Source organism: Canis aureus, chromosome 29 (genome assembly GCF_053574225.1).
Source record: "Canis aureus isolate CA01 chromosome 29, VMU_Caureus_v.1.0, whole genome shotgun sequence".
In the NCBI taxonomy this organism is placed as follows: Eukaryota; Metazoa; Chordata; class Mammalia; order Carnivora; family Canidae; genus Canis; species Canis aureus.
The window spans coordinates 36,822,581-36,844,920 of NC_135639.1; the positions used below are offsets into that span (position 1 = coordinate 36,822,581).

Consider the following 22,340-nt stretch of genomic DNA (forward strand, 5'->3'; position numbering starts at 1 on the left):
AATTTACAAACACCCAGGTGGTCAAAAAGAACACATCTTGGATGGGAAGGGGGCTTGTTTTCTTTGCTCATCCTTGAGGAGACCAAAAAAAACTTCTTGTTTTACAATGAAATGTAGTAAGTGTGAATTAGACTGAGATAGAGAGTGATGCGGCTTACACCAGAGGAGCACCCCCACACACCCATCCTGGGGCGGGGGGAATCTGCTGATCTCATAGGAACATGGAGTGTAAGTGTGAATGGCAAGAAATATTTAGAGATGAGGCAGGCAGGGAATGAAGGATCTGGATGAGCCCCATAAGAGTTTAGAATTTATGAATTGTTGGTCATCCACAAAGGAAATTAGGTACAAAAATGTCAGGGTCAGGGATCCCTGGGTGGCGCAGCGGTTTAGCGCCTGCCTTTGGCCCAGGGCGAGATCCTGGAGACCCGGGATCGAATCCCACGTCGGGCTCCTGGTGCATGGAGCCTGCTTCTCCCTCTGCCTGTGTCTCTGCCTCTCTCTCTCTCACTGTGTGCCTATCATAAGTAAATAAAAATTAAAAAAAAAATGTCAGGGTCAGATCTATATTTTTAAAGGATCATCCTTTTTTTTTTAAGATTTTTTTTTTTACTTATTCATGAGACACACACACATACACACACAGAGGCAGAGACATAGGCAGAGGGAGAAGCAGGCTCCCAGCAGGGAGCCCCATGTGGGACTCGATCCCAGGACCCCAGGATCATGCCCTGAGCCAAAGGCAGACGCTCAACCGCTGAGCCACCCAGGCATCCCTAAAGGATCATCCTTTTTAGGGCAGCCCCTGTGGCCTAGTGGTTTAGTGCCGCCTTCAGCCTCTGGTGTGATACTGGGGACCCGGGACCGAGTCCCACATCAGGCTCCCTGCATGGAGCCTGCTTCTCCCTCTGCCTGTGTCTCTGCCTCTCTCTCTGTGTCTGTGGTGAATGAATAAAATATTTTTTTAAAAAAAGGATCATCCTTTTAAAAATGCAAGATCCAGAGAGAATATAGGTAGAAGGTCTTGCTCCTTTTCTGTATATTTTATCTTGTGTGTTGAAACCACCATTTTGCCAGTTGCCCAAACTGGAAACAGAAATCATCCTAGTTTTACCTGTCCCTGACCTTCCAAATGACCACCAAAGTCCTATGGATTCTACGCTTAAAAAATGATTGAATCTACCCGATGCTCTCATTCCAACTGCTATGTCCTTCACTCAGACCCTTATCACCACTTATCTAAACTTTTCCAATAACCTTCTATCTCATCTTCCTAAATAAGGACCTCCTCCCCAAATCTGTTCTCTTGTCAGCTACCAGAGATCTTTCCATTCCAGAATGCAAATCTCGTAGTTTTCTATAGCCTAAAACTTTTTTTTTTTTTTTTTAGCCTAAAACTTTTTAATGGTTTCCTGTGGCCTCAGGAAGAATTTCAAACTCTACTACTGGCAGAAAGCCACCTGAGATTTGGACCCATTAAACATTTTCAGCTGCAAGCACTCACTTCCTCCCTTTGCTAAGCTGTCCTTCAACCTTGTTGAACTCCCGGTAGATTCCCAAACAGGCTAGAAGGTTTCAGATCCACCCACAGAGTCTCCATTTCCCTCCGAAATGGATTTCCTTCAACCTTTCCTAAAGAAATCCCATTATTATTCAAAATTCAGTTTAAGGGTTATCTCCTCCCTGAAGCCAGTGTTAACCTCCATTTTAGCATACCTCCCTTCTCTCTCCTCCTAGGAGCTCACTCTTTGTAGTCCTCTGCGGTTATGTCTATGTTGTGGCAGAGGTGATACACTTTGCTTTGTTCATTGTTTTTCCAAGCAAGGACTATCTACAACATAATCTTGTTTTTAATTTTAAAGTTTGTTTGCTACTGTTTTGCTTCTTTAATTAAAAAAATACTTATAGGGGCACCTGGGTGGCTCAGCTCGTTGGGTGATCCACTCTTGATTTCAGCTCAAATTGTGATCTTGTGTTGTGGGATTCCACCCCCTGCCCCCCCCCCACTCCTGTGTGGGGCTCCATGCTCAGCAGAGAATCAGCTTGAAATTTTTCTCTCTGCTCCCACAAACCCCTTCCATTTGTGCGCACATGCACACGTGCGCTCTGTCTCAAATAAATAAATCTTTAAAAAAAATTAAATTAAAAATACTTAATCATCATCATTATCATCATCACCATGCAGACTCCTGTGCTCCAAAGCAGTGCATGGACCTGGGCCCAGAATCTGCTCTTAAAAAGTCTCCTAGATTATTAGTAACTTCTGTTTCTTGATCAGGTGCTAATTACACAGAGTGTTTATTTGTGCAAAATTCACTGAGCTCTACCCTCAGGATATACATACATTTCTGTACATAAGCTATTTTCAATGAAGAGTTAAAAAGTGAAAACTCCCTAGGTTATTTTTGTGTACACTGATGGAGAACCATTGACTTATCTCTCTTGTTACAAACTATAAACTCATAGAGGGCAGTGAAGGCCTCTGTTTTGTCTCGTATTCCCACCATCTGTTTTACTGCCTACAACATAGTACAGAATGAATGAATGACTGGCAAGTCAATCAATGAATGAACAAAGAAAGAGAAGAAGTGGCTTTTGGGTTCCTTCCTCCTTTACTCTTTCCCAAACATTTATTCCATGCCCCTGTTGGAGCACGAGAGCTCATACCTCAAAGTTACACTTCCAAGATACACCTATCCTGAATAATCCTGTGAGATACCACCTGACTTCCTCTCTACCACATGCCCAGTGTGATCGATCCAGGACACCAGCCTGACAAGGACGGGGGAAAAGGAAACAGGTGTAGGACGTTCTGTCCCAGTACCAGTACTTCTGCCCTGCCTGGGTCTGAGCCACTTGGCTCAGGCCTTCCTCACCATGCCTGGGAATCAAGCTGGAGAGAGTATGTCCTTGGAGATACTGCACTGCTAAAGCTTCTGCTTGCATCTCGGATGTAAACTGCTTCCTAAACTACTCAGTTCAAGTTATATGGGAACTTGAAAACTGTATCTTTGAATATTTAGGAATAGCGATGGACATTTTTTAGCAAATTTACAGTAGAAAATAGAGACATCCTGGGTAGAATATCATGCAAGTCATTTATTTAGTCACAGATAATTACCAGAAGTTTCCTAAGGCTACATGAGGAATAAGAGTAATCTGCCTTTTATTTGTTTATTTGTTTGTTTATTTATTTATTAGGGGGAGGGCAGAGACACAAGCAGGCTTCATGCAGGGAGCCCGATGTGGGACTCAATCCTGGGTCCCCAGGATGACACCCTGGGCCTAAGGCAGGCGCTAAACCACAGAGCCACCCAGGGATCCCCAAGAGTCATGGTGATCACAGTGTGTGTGTGTATGTGTGTGTGTATTGTGGGGAGGGTGAGGATGGGGGTAGTGGATACAGATAGTCAAATAGTAATATTAAAGAGGACTTCAACTCCCTCCATTTTGACCTCAAACTTTCTTATTGATTAAGTTCTTCTTTCCAGCTTTATCTCTTAAGTCAGGCAAAAGACCCTCTAGGTCAAGCATCACCTGATGGGAACCAAAACTCCTAAAGCAGTAAGGATTGCCCTGTACCAACAAGGCCTGAATGATTGACCTCAAGAAAACCTGATCAACTTGACCTTGACTACCCAGCAGCATTTACCCACTGACCTTTGTCCCACATTTTCCTTATATAAACCTGGAAGTATTTTTAGCACTTTGGAGAGTCTTTGAGACTTTAGATCGAGGTATTCCTGGTGTTGACAGCACTGAAATAAATCCCTTTCTTGTTGCACCACCACTCATCTCTCTGCCTTTGGATTTTTGTCAGCAGCAAGTGGCTAGGCCTGGTCTGTTTGGGACCCTCTGAGCCAAGCTCTTGCACCCCTGTGCCCTGGTTACAATATCTAGCTTTTTCATAGCAGTTATGATGTGCTGGGCACTTTGCATATGTTAATTCATTTCATCATTGTAACAACTCAGGGATATCCTATTATAATCCCCAATGACAAGGGAACAGATACATTGTAGAATTACAAACCAATAGAGTCATGAAGATACAGTGTAGGGAATAGGAACACCTGATCCTAGTCCTGAGGGTCAGGGAAGATTTCTCCAAATATTAGAGGTTGTAGCAGAGGTCTGAAGATTGAGTCAGAATCTGGTGGACAAAGAAGTCTGAGGGTTGAAGTGCCTGGGTAGCTCTGTCATTAAGTGTCTGCCTTCCACTCTGGTCATGATCCCAGGTTCCTGGGATCAAGTCCCACATCATTCTCCCTGCTCAGTGAGGAGTCTACTTCTCCCTTTCCCTCTACCCTTCTGCCCCGCTCATGCATGCTCTCCATCTCTCTCTCTCCTTAGCTCTCTCTCCAAAATAAATAAGTAAAATCTTTTAAGATTTTATTTATTTCTTCACGAGACACACACACACACACAGAGAGAGAGAGAGAGAGAGAGAGGCAGAGACACAGGCAGAGGGAGAAGCAGGGAGCCCAACGTGGGACTCGATCCCAGGTGGCTAGGATCACACCCTGGGCTGAAGGCGGCTCTAAACCGCTGAGCCACCCGGGCTGCCCAAATAAGTAAAATCTGCAACGGAAATAGCAAGTGCAAAGGGATAATAAGTTGTTTGAGCAACTGGCAGGCTGCCCTATAGCAGGAGCATAGGGAGCTGGAGATGAGGTAGGAGAGGTAGGCAGGGGCCGTTGCACCCAAGTCTGGTTTTTCTCTGTCTCAAATAGTATCATAAGGTCAGGGATAGAAGATTTAGGGTTTAGCCCTAGTTTTGCTCTTAATAATCTCAGCCATCTCTGTGGTTCAATTTCCTTATCTGGAAAAATGAGTAGATGGACTAGTTCTCAAGTGGCCCCTATGCTTCGAAAGCTGTGGTTCTGGGTAGGGCTCTCCTGGAAGCAACTGCCGTTCCAAGGTGCATGCTCGGGCTGCTGCTGAATGCACTGAGGACCAGGGTCTTGGCAAGCAAGCACTTGCTGGCCTCTGACTCTTCTGTAGGTTTAGTCAATACAAATGATGGAGAATATCATACATAAGAAATCACACAGGGCTGGAACCATGGAGGGTGCAGAGAAGAAAGAGAAGGTTCCTGTTGTGCCAGAAACCCTTAAGAAAAAGCGAAGAAATTTCGCAGAGTTGAATATCAAGCGTCTGAGAAAAAAAGTTTGCCCAAAAGATGCTTTGAAAGTCTAGGAGGAAGCTTATCTATGAAAAAGCTAAGCATTACCACAAAGCATACAGGCAGATGTACAGAACTGAGATTCGAATGGCGAGGATGTCATTCGAATTCAAAAAGCTGGCAATTTCTACACGCCTGCAGAACCCAAATTGGCATTTGTCATCAGGATCAGAGGTATCAATGGTGTGAGCCCAAAGGTTTGAAAGGTGTTGCAGCTTCTTCGCCTACGCCAGATCTTCAATGGCTTCAGTTAACATGCTAAGGATTGTGGAACCTTACATAGCATGGGGGTACCCAAACCTGAAGTCAGTGAATGAATTGATCTATGAGCATGGTTATGGCAGGATCAATAAGAAGCGAATTGCCCTGAGATGATAACACATTGATCGCCCGATCTCTTGATAAATATGGCATCATCTGCATGGAGGATCTGAGTCACGAGATCTATATCGTTGGAAAACGTTTCAAAGGAGCAAACACGTTTTTATGGCGTTTCAAATTATCTTCTCCACGAGGCAGAATGAAGAAAAAGACCACTCATTTTGTAGAAGGTGGAGATGCTGGCAACAGGGAAGACCAGACCAATAGGCTTATTAGAAGGATGAACTAAGGTATCTACCAGGATTATTTTTGTAATCTGGTCAGTTAATAAATAACTGCTTTCAAATGGGGGGGGGGGGAATCATACAGTAAATGTGGCTGTGAGCATGGTTTGCTCCCCTCATTTGAAGGATGAACTGCTAATAACAACGTAATTAAAAGAATTACCTCTTTGAGGCATTTACTGTGTGCCAGGATCGTACTAGGTAGATTTCTCACAACAGCTCCTTCTTAGATTGGAAAGCTGAGGCCTCAAGGCATTACATAACTTCCGTAAGGTCCTCACCACCCAAATCTGTCCTGCCTGCTGAGCATGTCCAGTCCTGTTTCCTATTGTCAGGTGTGTTAACCCGAGCAATTTTCCATGGGTTTGCTCAGTGGCTAAGTCGTAATTTGAACCCAGCTCGGAGTCCAAAGCTTATGGCGTGGACCGCCCTGCCAGGCTGCCTTCCCTTCTTAAAGCACAGGCAACTCCTTACTCTATAAATAGGATGACATTGTCTCTTGACGTCCTTTCTGGGTGAGGAAAGTGCTTTTTATAGCTTGGGACCGCTTCTGTTTACGGGGTGTCTTCCAGCCCCGGTTAATCCTGTGTGCAGCTGCGTCCTTCGCTGTCCTTACACTGTATTCCCAGGCCTCCTCCCTGCAAAGGCAACTCCAGGGACCACATGGTGTCTGTACGTGTGCCAGTGAAGAAATTTCACTCCCTGCTTCCCAGATCGGCCTGCCTTTCTATAAATAATCGTTCTCCTCCCTCCACTCAGGCCTGTGAGTAGTTTGGTCACTTAACCGAGCACACGCACACTCGCAAAGCGCGGCGAGGAGGGGCGCTGTAGGGGACACCGGGAATGACCTTGCAAAGGGGTCTAGCCCCCTGCGGGCAGGACTAGCCGCCCTGAAACCTCCACAAATACTTGGGTCCTCGGTGTTCCTCCCCACGCCGCCTGCTCCTCTGGCGCCAGCTCGCCCAGTCCCCTCTCCTGCTCCGAGACACAAAGCCCAACCCGCCCATCTCCTTGCAAACCCCGAGAACTTCGGTCCCCATGTTGAAACTCGTCGGCGGCGGCGGCGGCGGCGGTGGCGGTGGCGGTGGCGGCGGCGGCGGCGGCGGCGGCGGCGGGCAGCACTGGGCATGCTCAGTAGCGGGGCCGGGGCCGGGGCCGGGAGGCAGGGAAGCGGCGCTGGGAGTCGCGCGGCCCGGGGAACGGGGGGAGGCGGGCAGTGGGGGCCCCGGCTGGGGGTCGGCGGGGATCCCCGCTTCCGCGCCGGGCCCCGGCATGCTCCCGGCCGGCGCGGCGGGGCGGGCGCGCGGGGGGCAGAGCGCGGGCGAGCGGGGGGAGCCGGTGGGAGAAGGGGAGGAGCGCCGGGCTCGCCGTCCCCCGGCGCCGGCTCTGCGGCTGCTGAATCGGAAGCCGCAGGGAGGATCCGGGGAAATAAAGACGCCCGAGAATGACCTCCAGCGAGGCCGCCTGAGCCGCGGGCCGCGCGCCGCCGCACCGGCCCCGGGCATGGGCGAGCGGGGCGGGCGGCCGGAGCCCTCGGCCACGCACGCCCCGGGGGCCCCCGCCGGCACCGGCACCGGCACCGGCACCGGCACCGGCGCCGCCGCCGCCGCCGCCGCCGTCAACGGGCTGCTGCACAACGGCTTCCACCCGCCGCCGGTCCAGCCGCCGCGCCTCTGCAGCCGGGGCCCCGCGGGCGGTGGCGACGCGGCGCCCCCGCGCCTCCCGCTCCCGCCCGAGCTCCAGCCGCAGCCGCCGCCCCCTCAGCACGACTCCCCGGCCAAGAAATGCCGGCTGCGGAGGAGGATGGACTCTGGGAGGAAGCACAGGCCGCGTAAGTCCCCCGGCGAGGCGAGCGGGGCGCGCGGCAGGCGCCGGGGAGCCGCGGGGCAGGCGCCGGGGAGCCGCGGGGGAGCCTCGGCGCCCGCTGGCGGGGGCTGTGCGGGGGGCTCCCGGGACCGACTCTTTCCCCAGGGGCTCCAGGCACTAGAGATCGCTGCCTGAGCCTCACGCTTGCTTGCTTCGGTCTGCAGAATGGGCCGATCGAATCTGGCGACCTGGCGCTGCTCCTGCTCCGCCCGCCTTCCTAATTCGTTGTTGGGAAAATGCACGTGTGAGAACATTTCTCGGGGTCCGGGAGTAGGCGCAGACTGGAGGGACAGCCGGAGCCACCCTCTCCCATCTCCTCGCCCCTTTTCCTTTCCAGACTTCATCATTCTGGGGATGGCGCTCAGGCAGCCACCTTGTCCTTTGAATCGCAGACCAGCCGCCAGAACCTCGGGGCTATTGGCAAGCGCCAGGCCTGGAGGCGTGGAGTTTGACAACCCCCCAAATCACGGCCTCCTAAAGGCTTTTCCCTCGTAGCCAATGAGAGGACCTGTCGGCAATGACACACCCACTGATACCATGTGGGCCGGAACTATGTGGACCAATGAGAATTGGAGGTGGATTTTTTTTTTTTTTTTTTCGGGAACTGAGGGGATAGAGAGTTGAGGATTTCTAATGGTACTGTCTGCGGCGTAAAAGGCTGAGATGCGTTATTTCACGGTCTGAGCTTGCATATGATGTTAGTTTATAAAGACTACCTCCCCGCAGGACGTTGTGAGATGTAAATTTGTAGATCGAGTTTACAACTGGTTTTTCCTATCTGAGCCGAACCTCATTCAACTGGTGTCTTTAATGAAGCTTATAAATGGCAAAAAGCAAAGTAAGTAGAATGCATACTAATTAGTGATTGCATTCAAACACCATTTACGTATATCTGATACGGAGAAATTGCTAGTGTAGGTTTTGGATTTATCTATAAAAGCTTGATATTTGGCCAACTTTGGTGTCTCTGTTTAGACTCTTAGTTTTCCTGCGCTCAATTAAAATCTCTGGGACTTTGGAAGGTATTGATGTGCGGGGCCGTTGACTCTGATACTTGTATTTTGTAGATCTGAAATGTTTAGGTTGAAAGTTAAAGTCTTGTCTGGAACTTTGAAGCCACACAGAAGATTTGGTAATGGTTGTAAGGAGGACATCTATTTAGCGCTTGAATTTATTTATTTTTATTTATTATTTTTCTTTTTGAGACTTGTTAGAAAATTTCTTTATTGACTTAATATTGATTACTTATGATTTATTAACTGGTTTTAGTTCTTTCGAAACCACATTTTAGTTATTTCTCTGATCTACATGTACAAATTGCATGACAATTTGCAACGTAAATAGCTAAAATATATTGAAAGAGAACTGTGTTGAGTTTTTGTGTATACAGCTAGCTTATATGGTCTATGAGGGCATAACACCTTTTGAAGTAAGTTTTGAGGAATTTAAAGTACACTCTTAATAATAGATTGGAAGCATAGAAAAAAATAATTTGAGCCTTAATTTGAGCTTGCAAACCTACAGGGATTATTATTTTAGAATACAAGAAAATGTAACTTTATGCCTGTATCTTTGGTGTCAAAAATTAAAGTGGTTTGTATTTTTTACAAAAGTAAAAACCTGGACAGCCCGGGTGGCTCAGCGGTTTAGCGCCGCCTTCAGCCCAGGGCGTGATCCTGGAGTCCAGGGATTGAGTCCCCACGTCGGGCTCCCGGCTTGGAGCCTGCTTCTCCCTCTGCCTGTGTCTCTGCCTCTCTCTCTCTCTCTGTGTGTGTCTCTCATGAAGAAATAAATAAAATCTTAAAAAATAAACACCTTAGCTATTTTAAGTTCAGTGACCAGGACACATAAACTTTTAAAAGGGATCCATCGAAATTGACTTTTTATTATCCTACCATGCATGTTTTCTTTTCTCAAATTTGAACACACATTTCCAAAATAAATTTTATGTGTTCTGAGTCACATCTGCTGTGTTCACCACCAAAATTTCTCTGTAAAAACTAGACACTTTAATGTCTTTATACCTTGCCTAAGTTACCGTTTGCGTATCTTTTTAATATTTAGGTATCTTTTTATGAAAAAAGATATGCTCAATCATTCATATTTAGGTTCTCTAATACACTGAGAGTTAAGTATATCCCTATTTTCTAATGACTGATAGATTTTCTGTGAGCAACTATAACAAAGTATTGGATGCTTTAAATAAAATGTAAGAGTATGTTGGGGTGGAAGCCCTGAAGCTAGGCAAATAATTCCTACTTAGCAGTTTACAACATTAGACACTTGATTTTATTTAAACCAGAAGTGTGCTAAAGACAGCCAGATCTTACTTCTCTCAGATAAGCATCTGGAATGCTTATGTGAGTAGGTATGTTTCTGTTTGGTAATATTGCAGTTAGAGTGCAGTACATATTGAAATTCTTTATGTTTAAAAACAATAAGGAAAAAAAAAAACAATGAGTAGAATGAAACAAATAATTCAATAGTTTCTAATTGTTTAAAAAATTTAGATCTCAGTGCAGGGACTCTTCACAAGCTTGTAATTTAAACACCAGACCTGTGGCAGGTTGATTTTGCTAAACCCGGTGAGGGGAACATTGTCCACTGTTTTCATTGAAAGTACTATTTCCTTACTGCTTGTCCTTGGAAAGCTTTTCTTAGACTAACTGCTTCATCAAGCTTCCTTGGTTACTTGACTTCCCTTTGCTACTCAGCAGCTGTGTGACCTTAACGAAGTTACTAGCTCTCATCTTGAGATATTGGAGTTGGCTAGATGATCTTCAAGTGTGGTTTCTTGTATCTTTCAAATTCTATGACACTTCAGAGCTGATAGTTCTTTCTACATGACTTCTACACTAGTTATCCACTCTGCCACATGCTTTAGCATTTAACTATGTTTGGGGGTTTGGGGAATTTTTTTTTTTGACTTGCGCCAATTGTTTCATGTGTGTTATTTGTCTTATCTCCTCTATTAAGTTGGAAGTCTGACTACAGGTAACATAGTTTTTTCTCTTATGCCTTGCACCTTGGGTATATGAACATTTGATTGATGTCACAGAGAAAAAGTACAAATGACATTAACTCCCACCTCGTTGAGATAGCCATCTCCATCCATAAGATAGACTTTGGCAAAAGTCCTTCAGTGGATTTTCCATAAAGTATCAACTGGGAGATTCCTTTGGCCTGCTCTTGGCACTTTGATTCTTCAAAGCACACATAAATGACAACTTATAGAGATAGTACATTTCTCAAATATTTTGAAACAAATAATAGTCCTAATAAAATGCTATGAGGACCTAATGTATTGTAAATGGTGTAGCCATTCATACCCAGGAGGGCTTGAGTTTGTTTGTTTGTTTTAAAGATTTTATTTATTTATTCATGACAGACAGAGAGAGAGAGAGAGAGGGGCAGAGACACAGGCAGAGGGAGAAGCAGGCTCCATGCAGGGAGCCCAACTTGGGACTTGATCCTGGGTCTCCAGGATCACACCCCCGGCTGTAGGCTGTGCTAAACCGCTGAGCCACCCTGGCTGGGAGAGCTTGAGTTTGAATTGCAGCTGGATGGACTAAAGCCAGTTATCTTACCTTCCTGCTTCAGTTCCAGTATAAGATGGGGATAATCAATAATCGTACTCTCTCATTGGGTTGATGTGAGGATTAAATGAGATAATGTATATTAAGAACTTAGATTCCTGCTTGGCACATAGCAGTTATTCAGCAAATGCCAACTGTCATCACCTCCATACAAAATACTGTCTACTATTAATCCATAGGACAGGACAATTGAACTGGCAGAGACAATTCAGACTGACTTAGTATAAAAAAAAAAAAAATACAGGCTCAGAATAAGAAAGACCAAAGTGTTTTATTTAATAAGCTGTAACAGGAACGCCTGGGTGGCTCAGCAGCTGACCGTCTGCCTTTGGCCCAGGGCGTGGTCCTGGAGTCCCAGGGTGGAGTGCCACATCGGGCTCCCTGCATGGAGCCTGCTTTTCCCTCTGCCTGTGTCTCTGCCTCTCTCTCTCTCTCTCTTTCATGAATAAATAAATAAAATCTTTAAAAAAATACATTTTGATAACTTTTTATTTAAAAATAAAATTTTAGCATAAACATTTTCTTTTTTTTTTTTTAATTTTTATTTATTTATGATAGTCGCAGAGAGAGAGAGAGGCAGAGACACAGACAGAGGGAGAAGCAGGCTCCATGCACCGGGAGCCCGATGTGGGATTCGATCCCGGGTCTCCAGGATCGCGCCCTGGGCCAAAGGCAGGCGCCAAACCGCTGCGCCACCCAGGGATCCCGCATAAACATTTTCTTATGGCATTAAAACATCATTTTTAATAGTTGTATTATACTTCCAATATTCATGATATGGATATACCATTATTTATTTAACCTTTTCTCTCATAGCTTTAGGCCATAGCGAGGGTCTCTATACCATAAATAGTGCTGCAGCAACAACTTTGGACATACTCTTTCTTAAGTATTTTTTGTTTGTTTTTAAAAAATTTGTTTATTTGAGAGGGAGAGAGAATGTCAAGCAGACACCCACTGAGCAGGAACTCAGCTTGGGGCTCTATCTCACCACCCAGAGATCATGACCTGAGCTGAAAACAGAAGTCCAACCTTCCACCAACTGAGCCACCTAGACGCTCCTTAAGTTATTTTTGTAAATACATTTTGAGAATGTGAATACATTTTTTTTTTTTTTTTTTTGGAGGAGGAACAGAAATGGAACAAAGTAGTATTTAGATGTTGCCTTGAAATGCTGGGTATTTTAGACCACAAGGACACTGTTATATGAGCCACCTTAGTGGAGGGAGGGAAAAAATGCAAAGGAGATTGTTGGAGTCACTGAACACTATGCTACAGAAAGGCAAATATTTGGGCATCATCAGAAGTCAGGAGGGTGAGTGCTGCCCTGTCCATTCCCTCTTCTGTTGTGTGGCAACAAGCAGAAATAAGGACTGGATCAGTGCCGGCAGCCTCCTGTGGGGTGGGAGTGGGTAGGTCTGGCTTCTCAAATCATTTAGGTAGAAGAATACTAGCAGAAAATGGGTGAGAGTTCATTATGCACATAACATACTCATGGGTACAAACTGAAGAAACCAAATCTTTTTTTTTTTTTTTTTTTTAAGATTTTATCCATTTATCCATGAGAGACACAGAGCCAGAGACATTGGCAGAAGGAGGAGAAGCAGGCTCCATGCAGGAGCCAGATGTGGGACTCAATCCCGGAACTCCAGGATCATGTCCTGAGCTGAAGGTAGATGCTCAACCACTGAGCCACCTAAGCATCCCGTGAAGAAACCAAATCTGTTAACAGTTTTAGCTAGCCACCATGGTGAAAGTACAAGGCTTTAATTTTCTAAACATTAGGTTATTTAGCTTTGGCATTTAGGCTTTCCACTAACTCTGAATCAGGCTAATTAGAAAAACCAGGATAAAAAGGTAATAGGTAGAATTTTCCAGTTATATCTGCATAGAGTGTAGATATATGTGCTTTTTAAAAAGACAACATATTGGGATCCCTGGGTGGCGCAGCTGTTTGGCGCCTGCCTTTGGCCCAGGGCGCAATCCTGGAGACCCGGGATCGAATCCCACGTCGGGCTCCCGGTGCATGGAGCCTGCTCCTCCCTCTGCCTGTGTCTCTGCCTCTCTCTCTCTCTGTGTGTGACTATCGTAAATAAATAAATTTTTTTTAAAAAAAGACAACATATTCGGTGCTTCTAGATGGAAGGGAAGCATTGAAAATTCAAGAACAAAAGACAAATGGAAGGCAAGAGCACACTATAGTATTGCTACCTTCTGGGACATGGTCAGTTGGTCTCTGTGTCTCTCATTAATAAATAAATAAAATCTTTAAAAAAAAAAGAATTTAAGACCCAAGTGTCCAACATCTGAGTGGTTAAGTCAAATATCAGGATCTGTTAGAATGTGAATACTTTTCCTCAAAAGACCAGTAAGTAAATTTCAACATTAATACAAAGCATATTTGTTTGTCACAGTAACCAAAAATGGAAAGAGTGCTGCTCATTTTTAGCATGTGGGACACTTAAGAAGTGTATAAAACAAAATCCATCATGGTTTTGGAAACAGAATTAGTAGGGAAACAAAGGAGTACTGGTTTTAATCAACAGTTTTAAAGTTTGGTTTGATTTGGTTTTTGTGGTAGCCTGGCTTGTATGCATGTGTATGGTTTTAATACAAACCAAATGCATGAAAGTAAAAGTAAATCAAGGTTTGACTTCTGTGATATTTAGTTATATGTGCTTTAGCTTTAATAGGTAGGCCGGTATTCACCTTGGGATGGCAGTATTCTGAATCAGATATAGTGTACCCAATGTGGTGCACAGAATTTCTAAGTAGACCTTTTCTCTAGATAGTGCCACTGTCAAGTTTGGTATCTCATTACTTAATTCATGACATCTCTTAAATGCTTAGAGCTGGGTAATCGTGTGTGTGTGTGTTCATATTCTCTTTGGAAATGAGAATATGATTCCTTCGATTCGAAGGAGTGAGGTAGGTAATGTTAGTTTTAGAGGCAGTTACATCAAAATAATGATCTGGACCTTTAGCAGATTTCTTTATAGTTTGAAAAGAGGATGGAAAAACTCATGACAATAGTGAGTACTTACGGTAGTCACTTTGAGTAATCACAGTAGCTGTTATTGAGCAACAGCTATCTGCCCATTGTTTTGTACATGTTCTTATGAAAGCATGCAAATTACCAACCCCACTCTCCATTCTACAGTTGGGGACAGAGTCTCAGAAAATTGAATGAAGTATCCTGCCCAACAACCTGTAGTCATTGGATGGCAGGGCCAAAAATTCAGACCCAAGTCGAAGTCCGTTGCCAGCTAGCTGACTGTCTTATGCCATGATAAGCCTACTATTTATGGGGAAAGGAAATGTGTTCTGTAAAACTTTCAGAAGAGATAAGTGTATGCAAGCTGTACACCTTTGGCAAAAAGCTGATCCATGTGTCTGTGGGAGTAACAGTGGCCAGCATTAAGGGGCATGTACTATGTGCAGACTCTGAGCTAAACACTTTACGTGGATTATCTGAGCAAACACTCCTAGCACCCTATGAGATGGGTACTGCTATGGATTGAATGCTTGTGTCCCCCCAAAACTCATATATTGACCTTCTAACCCCCAAGGTGATTATATTGGGTGGGGCCTTTGGGAGGTGATTAGGTCATGACACTAGAACGCTAATGATTGGGATTAGTGTCCTTATAAAAGAGACCTCAGAAAGCTAGCCCCCCCTCCATCCCTACTTCTGCCATGTGAGGTTACAGCCAAAAGAGAGCCATCTAGGACACAGGCTGTCACCAGACACCAAATCCACCAGAACCTTGACCTTAGACTCTCAGAACTGTGAAAGATAAATTTCTGTTGTTTATAAGATATTCAGACTATGGTAAGACAGATACTATCATCCTCTTCCTTTTTCAGGTGAAGAAACTGAAAGGGTACAAGGGCTCAGGGTAAAACTATATGAGTTCAGATTTTGACTCTGCTGGGGTAGACTCAGGATCCTAGAGGACTCTCAGGAAGTATGAGTAGTGTTCTGTAGTGCAGAGAGCTTTAGAGCCACCAGACCTAAATTCAGAGCCTCATTGCACTGTAGGTTTTTTTTTTTTTTTTAAAGATTAATTTGTGCTCGCTTCGGCAGCACATATACTAAAATTGGAACGATACAGAGAAGATTAGCATGGCCCCTGCTCAAGGATGACACGTAAAGATTAATTTATTTATTTTAGATAGAGAAAGAGAGAGAGTGGAGAGGGAGGGGCAGAGAGAGAGAGTCTTAAGCAGACTCCACAGTGAGCACAGAGTCCAACCTGGGACTCCATCCCAGGACCGTGGGATCGAACCAAGAGTTGGGTGCTCAACTGACTGTGCCACCCAGGCACTCCAGCACTGTTTATAACAGTATGGCCTTAAGGTGAGATCCTCAACTTCTGGGAGTACTTCTTGAATAGAGAAAATGGTGCCCATCTTATTCATTGTGAGGACCAAATATGAAAAATGCAGATAAGTGTAGAAGAGAATGGTTGGACCCTGGTATGTGCATAGTAAAAGATATTTTGCTATTATCAGGAGCAACTATTAATAAAGGGCATTTAATATCAATATTATTGCTGTTATTTATCACAAAGGCTTTCAAAACTTCGTGAAATCTCAGAATTTCCATGAACTCATCTTTCCTGGACTGAACTCATCTTGCCTGGACTGAGATTGGGCTGGGGTTTCAGGGTACCTTCCAAACTGGCCTAACAACACATCTGAGTGGAAGCTCCCCTAATTCCCTCTGACATTTCCAGAAGCAGGACACATGGCTTGTGTCACAATTCATGACCTCATTGTCACTTTCGTAAATTGCTCTATTGCAGCTCCAGAGATGGAACACATACAGCATGGCCCATCTGAGGGTAATGTTGGCAACTGTGGACTAAGAAGACTGTCATTCATTTTACTGCTAAACTAGTGTCAGGACAAAGTCATTTTTAAAAAAGGAAGTTTCTTCCTTTGATCTTTACGGTTTTATACCTCAGTCCTTGAGTGAGGCAGTTCATGCACAAAAGAGATGAGAAGAATTAAGAAAGGGAGCACTTTGCCTTTATATAAAAGCTGCATGAGTTGGACAAGGCTTCAGAGTTCAGAACAGCCACATGGAATTTTGAGGCCTTTCTACCCTGCAGCCCAGCAAACTTTGTTCTGGCAGATGATGAAATGGCTATTTCTGGGCACTTGTTGTCTTTGGGACTGGAGTGTGAACCTTCTGTTGCACCTGGCCTTGACTCTATGCTGAATCTGGGCCACAGGGCCTTTAGCTTGCACCTCTGGACGGTCTGAGCCCGCATGAGCCTCTGTGAGCTGGGTCCAGCCTGGGTAGTGTCAGTTATTAAGAATCATCTGGGGCTTCTGGACAGACAACTTCTTTATAGCCTGAGGTAGACAGTCCAGGATTGAGAGAGGCAGGAGTGGACTTGTGTGACTTAAAGCTTGATATGGGTCAGCAGTGTGATGAGGCTTCCAGCAGAAGCCTCAATAAATGTTATCAGCTCTTATGGCTGGTGGTGTTAAGATGCCCTTCCTTACATGAAGTCAAATCATACTCCCATAACAACTTCTACCTTGACAGTCCATTATATCCAGTCCCTTTTCTATGTGATGGCTCACTGGATATTTAAAGACAGTTATTGGGGATCCCTGGGTGGCTCAGTGGTTTAGCGCCTGCCTTTGGCCCAGGGCGCGATCCTGGAGTCCCAGGATTGAGTCCCGCGTCAGGCTCCTGGCATGGAGCCTGCTACTCCCTCCTCCTGTGTCTCTGCCTCTCTCTCTCTCTATGTCTATCATAAATAATAAATAAATATATATTAAAAAAAATAAAGACAGTTATTTTATCTTGACTTTTCCTTGGGGTCCTACCCTCTGAAAAACCAAGACCCACACACTCACCTGCCAGATGCCATCATTTTTGTGATTCAGTATTGGTTGTACTGGGTTGCCAAAAGTATTAAAGCTTAGACAGGATGATGGCCTCTTGGGATTGTCAGAAAGGGGATTAGGTAGTACTGGGCTGGGTAACCTTGAACACTGAGATTTATTTATTAATTTTTTAAAAAAATATTTTATTTGTTTATTCATGAGACACACACACACACACACACGCACACACAGAGGCAGAGGGAGAAGCAGGCTCCATGCAGCGAGCCTGATGTGGGACTCGATCCTGCGTCTCCAGGAGCACACCCTGGGCTGAAGGTGGTGCCAAACCGCTGAGCCACCCAAGCTGCCCAAGCACTGAGATTTAGTAAGCCTATGGGTCCCATGGAGGCTAACCAGTTTTTGTTCCTGTGGGCCACACTCTGCCCACAGGATGTGATACTTGGCTCCCTGTGATCCCAAGCTGGAGTGTAGCCTGATGCCAATTGCCTGGCTTGATTTTACTCAAATACTGTGGCATTTCCAAAGTCCCTAAACTCTGTGTATTCATCAAAGGACTTTAACATAATTGAGGCTTTCTATTTACTATTCATATTTTCCCAACTACCAATGGTTGGTGAACAACATCTAAAGACATGCTACGTATTTAGGGGAAGGAAAGGAATATCCGTTAGGTCAAGAGGATAATTCTTATCTTTTATGGAAGGTTTTCACTGTAAGGAAGTGGCCCAAATGTGATCTATTCTTTGGAATGACTGTATAATATGTCATCAACACTTATGTTTTTCAAAGATTTTATTTATTTATTTATTTGATTGAGAGAGAGAGGGAGCACGTAAGGCCCTATCCCAGGAGTCTGAGATCATGATCTGAGCTGAAGGCTGACACTTGACCTGTTGAGCCACCTAGGCCCATATCATCAAATTTTAATTTTTGTATATTGTATTTTTTTAAAGATTTTATTTATTTATTCATGAAAGACACAGAGAGAGAGGCAGAGACACAGGCAGAGGGAGAAGCAGGCCCCACGCAGGGAGCCAATGTGGGACTTGATCCCGGGTCTCCAGGATCACGCCCTGGGCCAAAGGCAGACGCCCAACTGCTGAGCCACCCAGGCATCCCAACATTTAATTTTTTTTAAAAGTATTTATTTATTTATTCATTTATTTATTTATTTATGAAAGAGAGAGCATGTATGAGAGAGCACTAGCTGAGGAGGGGGAGAAGCAGACTCCTCGAGGAGCAGGAAGCCAGACATGGGCCTGCATCCCAGGGCCCTGGGATCATGACCTGAGTCAAAGGCAGCCAGTCAACCGACTGAACCACCTAGGTGCCCCAGTGCTATCATCTACACTTTTAAGAAGTGGTAAGGAATATCATGAATAATTATGCCAGGACCACAGGCACAAACTGGTGTTATCCTAGGCAAACCATGACAAGTCCCATGGTATGCTAGTGCCAGCTCCAACAGGCTCTGTGAGTCGACTGTACACTTTACTTCCTAACTCTGCATTCAGTATCCTTGTGTTGGTAGCTTGAAATTGGCTACGGTGGGTGTATTTACATTTAGAGAAATTGGTGAACAGTGAAAATCAAGGCTTTATTTTTCGAAAGCCAGTTGCTAAACATTTACCAGTACACCACTGACTAGAAAACAGGTCCTGGGTCATGCAAAGTGCCAGAGAGCATCAGTAATACAAGCTGAATTATTAAGGCATTTGAGTCAGAGAAGCGGAGGTCAGCATGTCCTCTGCTAAGTAAGGACAGTGACAGATGATGAGGAGTTAGACAAAGGAGCTTCATTCTCAGGAAAGAAGTATTCTACAATATCTGAGGGCCCACTATGGTGTAAGGGTAGAATTTTTAATCATATTGTTATTTGCCTCTCTCTCTCCCTCTTAATTTCCTACCCTTATGGGGATCCCTGGGTGGCTTAGCGGTTTAGCGCCTGCCTTCAGCCCAGGGCGTGATCCTGGAGACCCGAGATCGAGTCCCACATTGGGCTTCCTGTGTGGAGCCTGCTTCTCCCTCTGCCTGTGTCCTGCCTCTCTCTCTCTGTGTGTCTCTCATGAATAAATAAATAAAAATTAAAAAAAAAATTCCTACCCCAAATATGGTTGGGAATCAGTGCTGGATCACCCAGTAGTTAGAACAAGCAGGTGTTAGTGTACCAGCAATGAAACAGGAGAATTAAGGAAAGAAGAAAATAGTATATATGACTAATTGGTATATATCCATGCATGCACCAAAGTGCTAATCACAGGAAAATAAGAACTTTGGGCTTCTTTATACTCATTTTATGATTTACTACTGTTTTTATTTCGAATGACTTGAATTGTTTTGAGCTACATGTTCATTACATGTGGGTTGGGAACCAACATTTCTTTTTAAAATTGGTTTAAGTCGGGATCCCTGGGTGGCGCAGTGGTTTGGCGCCTGCCTTTGGCCCAGGGCGCGATCCTGGAGACCCGGGATCGAATCCCACGTCGGGCTCCCGGTGCATGGAGCCTGCTTCTCCCTCTGCCTGTGTCTCTGCCTCTCTCTCTGTGTGACTATCATAAATAAATAAAGAAAAAAAAATATTAAAATTGGTTTAAGTCTGGCCACAATGAGCTTTGCACCTTTCTAGGGTGATTTATAGTTAATTTATTGTTGGTGAAATGGCAGGGTGGAGTTGCTAGAGTATCTTCATGTTTCTGGTTTGGGCGGGCAGGTTAAAATTTGTCTCAGCCAGGGAGTGTGGTATGTTTGTTTTCACAAGAAGGATCTGTGGGGCAAAAGGGATTTCCCCCATTCATTCCCATTTAAATTTTACTCCAAAGGTGACTCATGAATGAATGCTCCACTGTCCACTCACTGTCTTGTAGGAATATTTGGAGAGTGTTGGGATTTTTTTTTTTTAATATTTTTAAGTTTTTATTTATTTACTCATGAGATACACACACAGAGAGAGAGAGAGAGAGAGAGAGAGACAGGCAGAGGGAGAAGCAGGCTCCCTGCAGGGAGCCCGACCTGGGACTCGATCCAGGGTCTCCAGGATCAGCCCTGGGCGGCTGAAGGCAGTGCTAAACCGCTGAGCCACCTGGGCTGCCCAAGTGTTGGGATTTTATTTTATTTTATTAAAGATTTTATTTATTTATTCATGAGAGACACAGAGGTAGAGAGAGAAGCAGGCTCCATGCACCGGGAGCCCGACGTGGGATTCGATCCCGGGTCTCCAGGATTGCGCCCTGGGCCAAAGGCAGGCGCCAAACCGCTGCGCCACCCAGGGATCCCCCCAGTGTTGGGATTTTTAAGAAAGCTTTTTATCTAGGAAAATTTCAAACCTTATACAAAACCAAAGTGTATACCCAAGAAGTGCTAATCACTCATCATTTAGCCTACCCGTCCATTCATGTCCAATCTATTTTATCTATTACATCCAAACCCCCTCCTTTCAAATTGGATGATTTGAAGCAAATCTCAGATATGCCGTTTTGATGGTATATGTTTTCATTTGTATTTCTAAAAGATAAAGAACTCCTTTTAAAAACATAACCCTAATCTGTTCATTCCTGAAAAAGTTAACAAGTGTTATTTTCAGCTGAAATGATGATGTTTTATGATGCACAGTTAGAGGAATAAATTCAGTTACCTAAGCACAGGTAAAATTGTTGCATCTTGTTTGTTGATAGATGAAAATTTGATATTGTGTTTCCTGGAAGGATTCAGTTTGGGGAAGAGGATTGTTTGTTTGTTTTGCCAGTTCCTGTTATTATTTGTTTATGATTAATTTTTAACCATTTCTTCAAGGTCTGAGAGTTGAAGCTTCATTCTTGTAATGAAATAATCCTGTGCCAAAAAGATGCTTGGGGATCACCCCAGAATCCATGGATTAGATTTGTATCTCCTATGTAGTTTTTGTTTTGAGATTGAGGGATTGGGGAACAGTATTCCAACCTTCTTTCCTCTGCATCCGCTAGGGTGAGAGCAGGCAAGCCAGCACTCATCCTGAAGACAGATAGGAACCAGGCCTGGGCTCAAGTTCCAAGTCTGGATGTGCTACATTCAGGGTTGAACCTGGGATTTACAGGAGGTTGACAGGAAGGGTATTGCTGAATTTGTGAGATTTGCCATTCCAGACAATCTTTAGACCTATGACTATGCATTTCAAATTAACCACAAAAGCAAAGAAAAAGATCCTGAATCTATTTAGTGTATCACTCTTATTTGTCAAGCATTCCTGGAGATCAAAACAGTTAAACATTGGTGAATTCTTATCTGTATAACTGCCAGGACTGGCTTACTTCTTGTCAGTATTATGAGTTTTTCAATTTTATGAAAAAAGGGTTCATATGCATTTTATAAATTTTTGTCTTCCTTGACAGAATACTGAGTATCATGTGACATTTTCTAATAACTTAGGGATATTGCTGATATCTGTTTTTATAATAGGTTGTATAAGTGATGATGTACAAATGGTTGTTGCTCTTTTGTTTTTTAGTTAATGGATATTTGTTATGCATCAGCTATGTATAAGATGGAACTCATAAAAAGGTCCAGGTATATTATTCAAAATTCTTCTTTAAGAATATTTTTGCCTCTTTAAGAGCTGTAATTAAAAAGCATGTTGGAAACCACCTAACTAATGTTTGGGTGAGTTCCTTAACGTCTCATCCTGTCTGTCAGCTGTAAAATGGGCATAATAAGAATGCCTACCATGCTGGAATAAAATTAAAATTTTATTGTTTAATTAAAATTAAATCAAATATTGCATGTAAAGCTTCAGCACAGAAACTAGTACATAGGAAGCCCTTTATGGTAGTTGATACAGTGCTGCTGCTGCTGGATTAATCCATTTTTTGTAGACCTTGGAATAATCTTCTGAATTTTTACAAACAGACCATTGATCGGCACGTTGTTAGTTCTCAAGTCTTTTTTTTTTTTTTTTTGAGATTTTATTTATTTATTCACGAGAGACACAGAGAGAGAGGCAGAGACACAGGCAGAGGGAGAAGCAGGATCCATGCAGGGAGCCCGACATGGGACTCGATCCCGGGTCTCCAGGATCGCGCCCTGGGCCGACGGCAGCTGCTCAACCGCTAAACTACCCAGGCATCCCAGTTCTGAAGTCTTTTAAAAAGTTTGGCATGTGTACGTATGTCCATCTAAAATTGCACAAGCTGGGCAGCCCTGGTGGCTCAGCCGTTTAGCGCTGCCTTCAGCCCAGGGCCTGATCCTGAAGAC

General features: G+C 44.3%; 1 protein-coding gene, 1 long non-coding RNA gene and 1 other non-coding gene across 4 annotated transcripts in view; 2 read left to right on the forward strand and 1 right to left on the reverse strand.

The window, feature by feature from the left end:
• Positions 1–22,340, reverse strand: part of LOC144301422 (uncharacterized) — a 70,404-nt gene that overhangs the window by 33,901 nt on the left and 14,163 nt on the right. The window lies entirely within an intron of this gene.
• The window catches only part of PANK1 (pantothenate kinase 1), a 57,775-nt gene continuing 41,980 nt past the window's right edge, over positions 6,546–22,340 (forward strand). The window contains exon 1 of one of the 2 annotated variants that reach the window (XM_077878440.1): positions 6,546–7,618. In XM_077878440.1, coding sequence (XP_077734566.1) covers positions 6,826–7,618 — 793 coding nt within the window. In that variant the 5' untranslated portion in view covers positions 6,546–6,825. Of the gene's footprint in view, positions 7,619–8,264; positions 8,492–22,340 lie in introns of those variants that run through there. The other variant, XM_077878441.1, reaches the window with a different exon arrangement.
• On the forward strand, positions 15,321–15,422 carry LOC144301509 (U6 spliceosomal RNA). Its single transcript, XR_013368321.1, has one exon. It is a non-coding gene; the product is annotated as a U6 spliceosomal RNA (small nuclear RNA).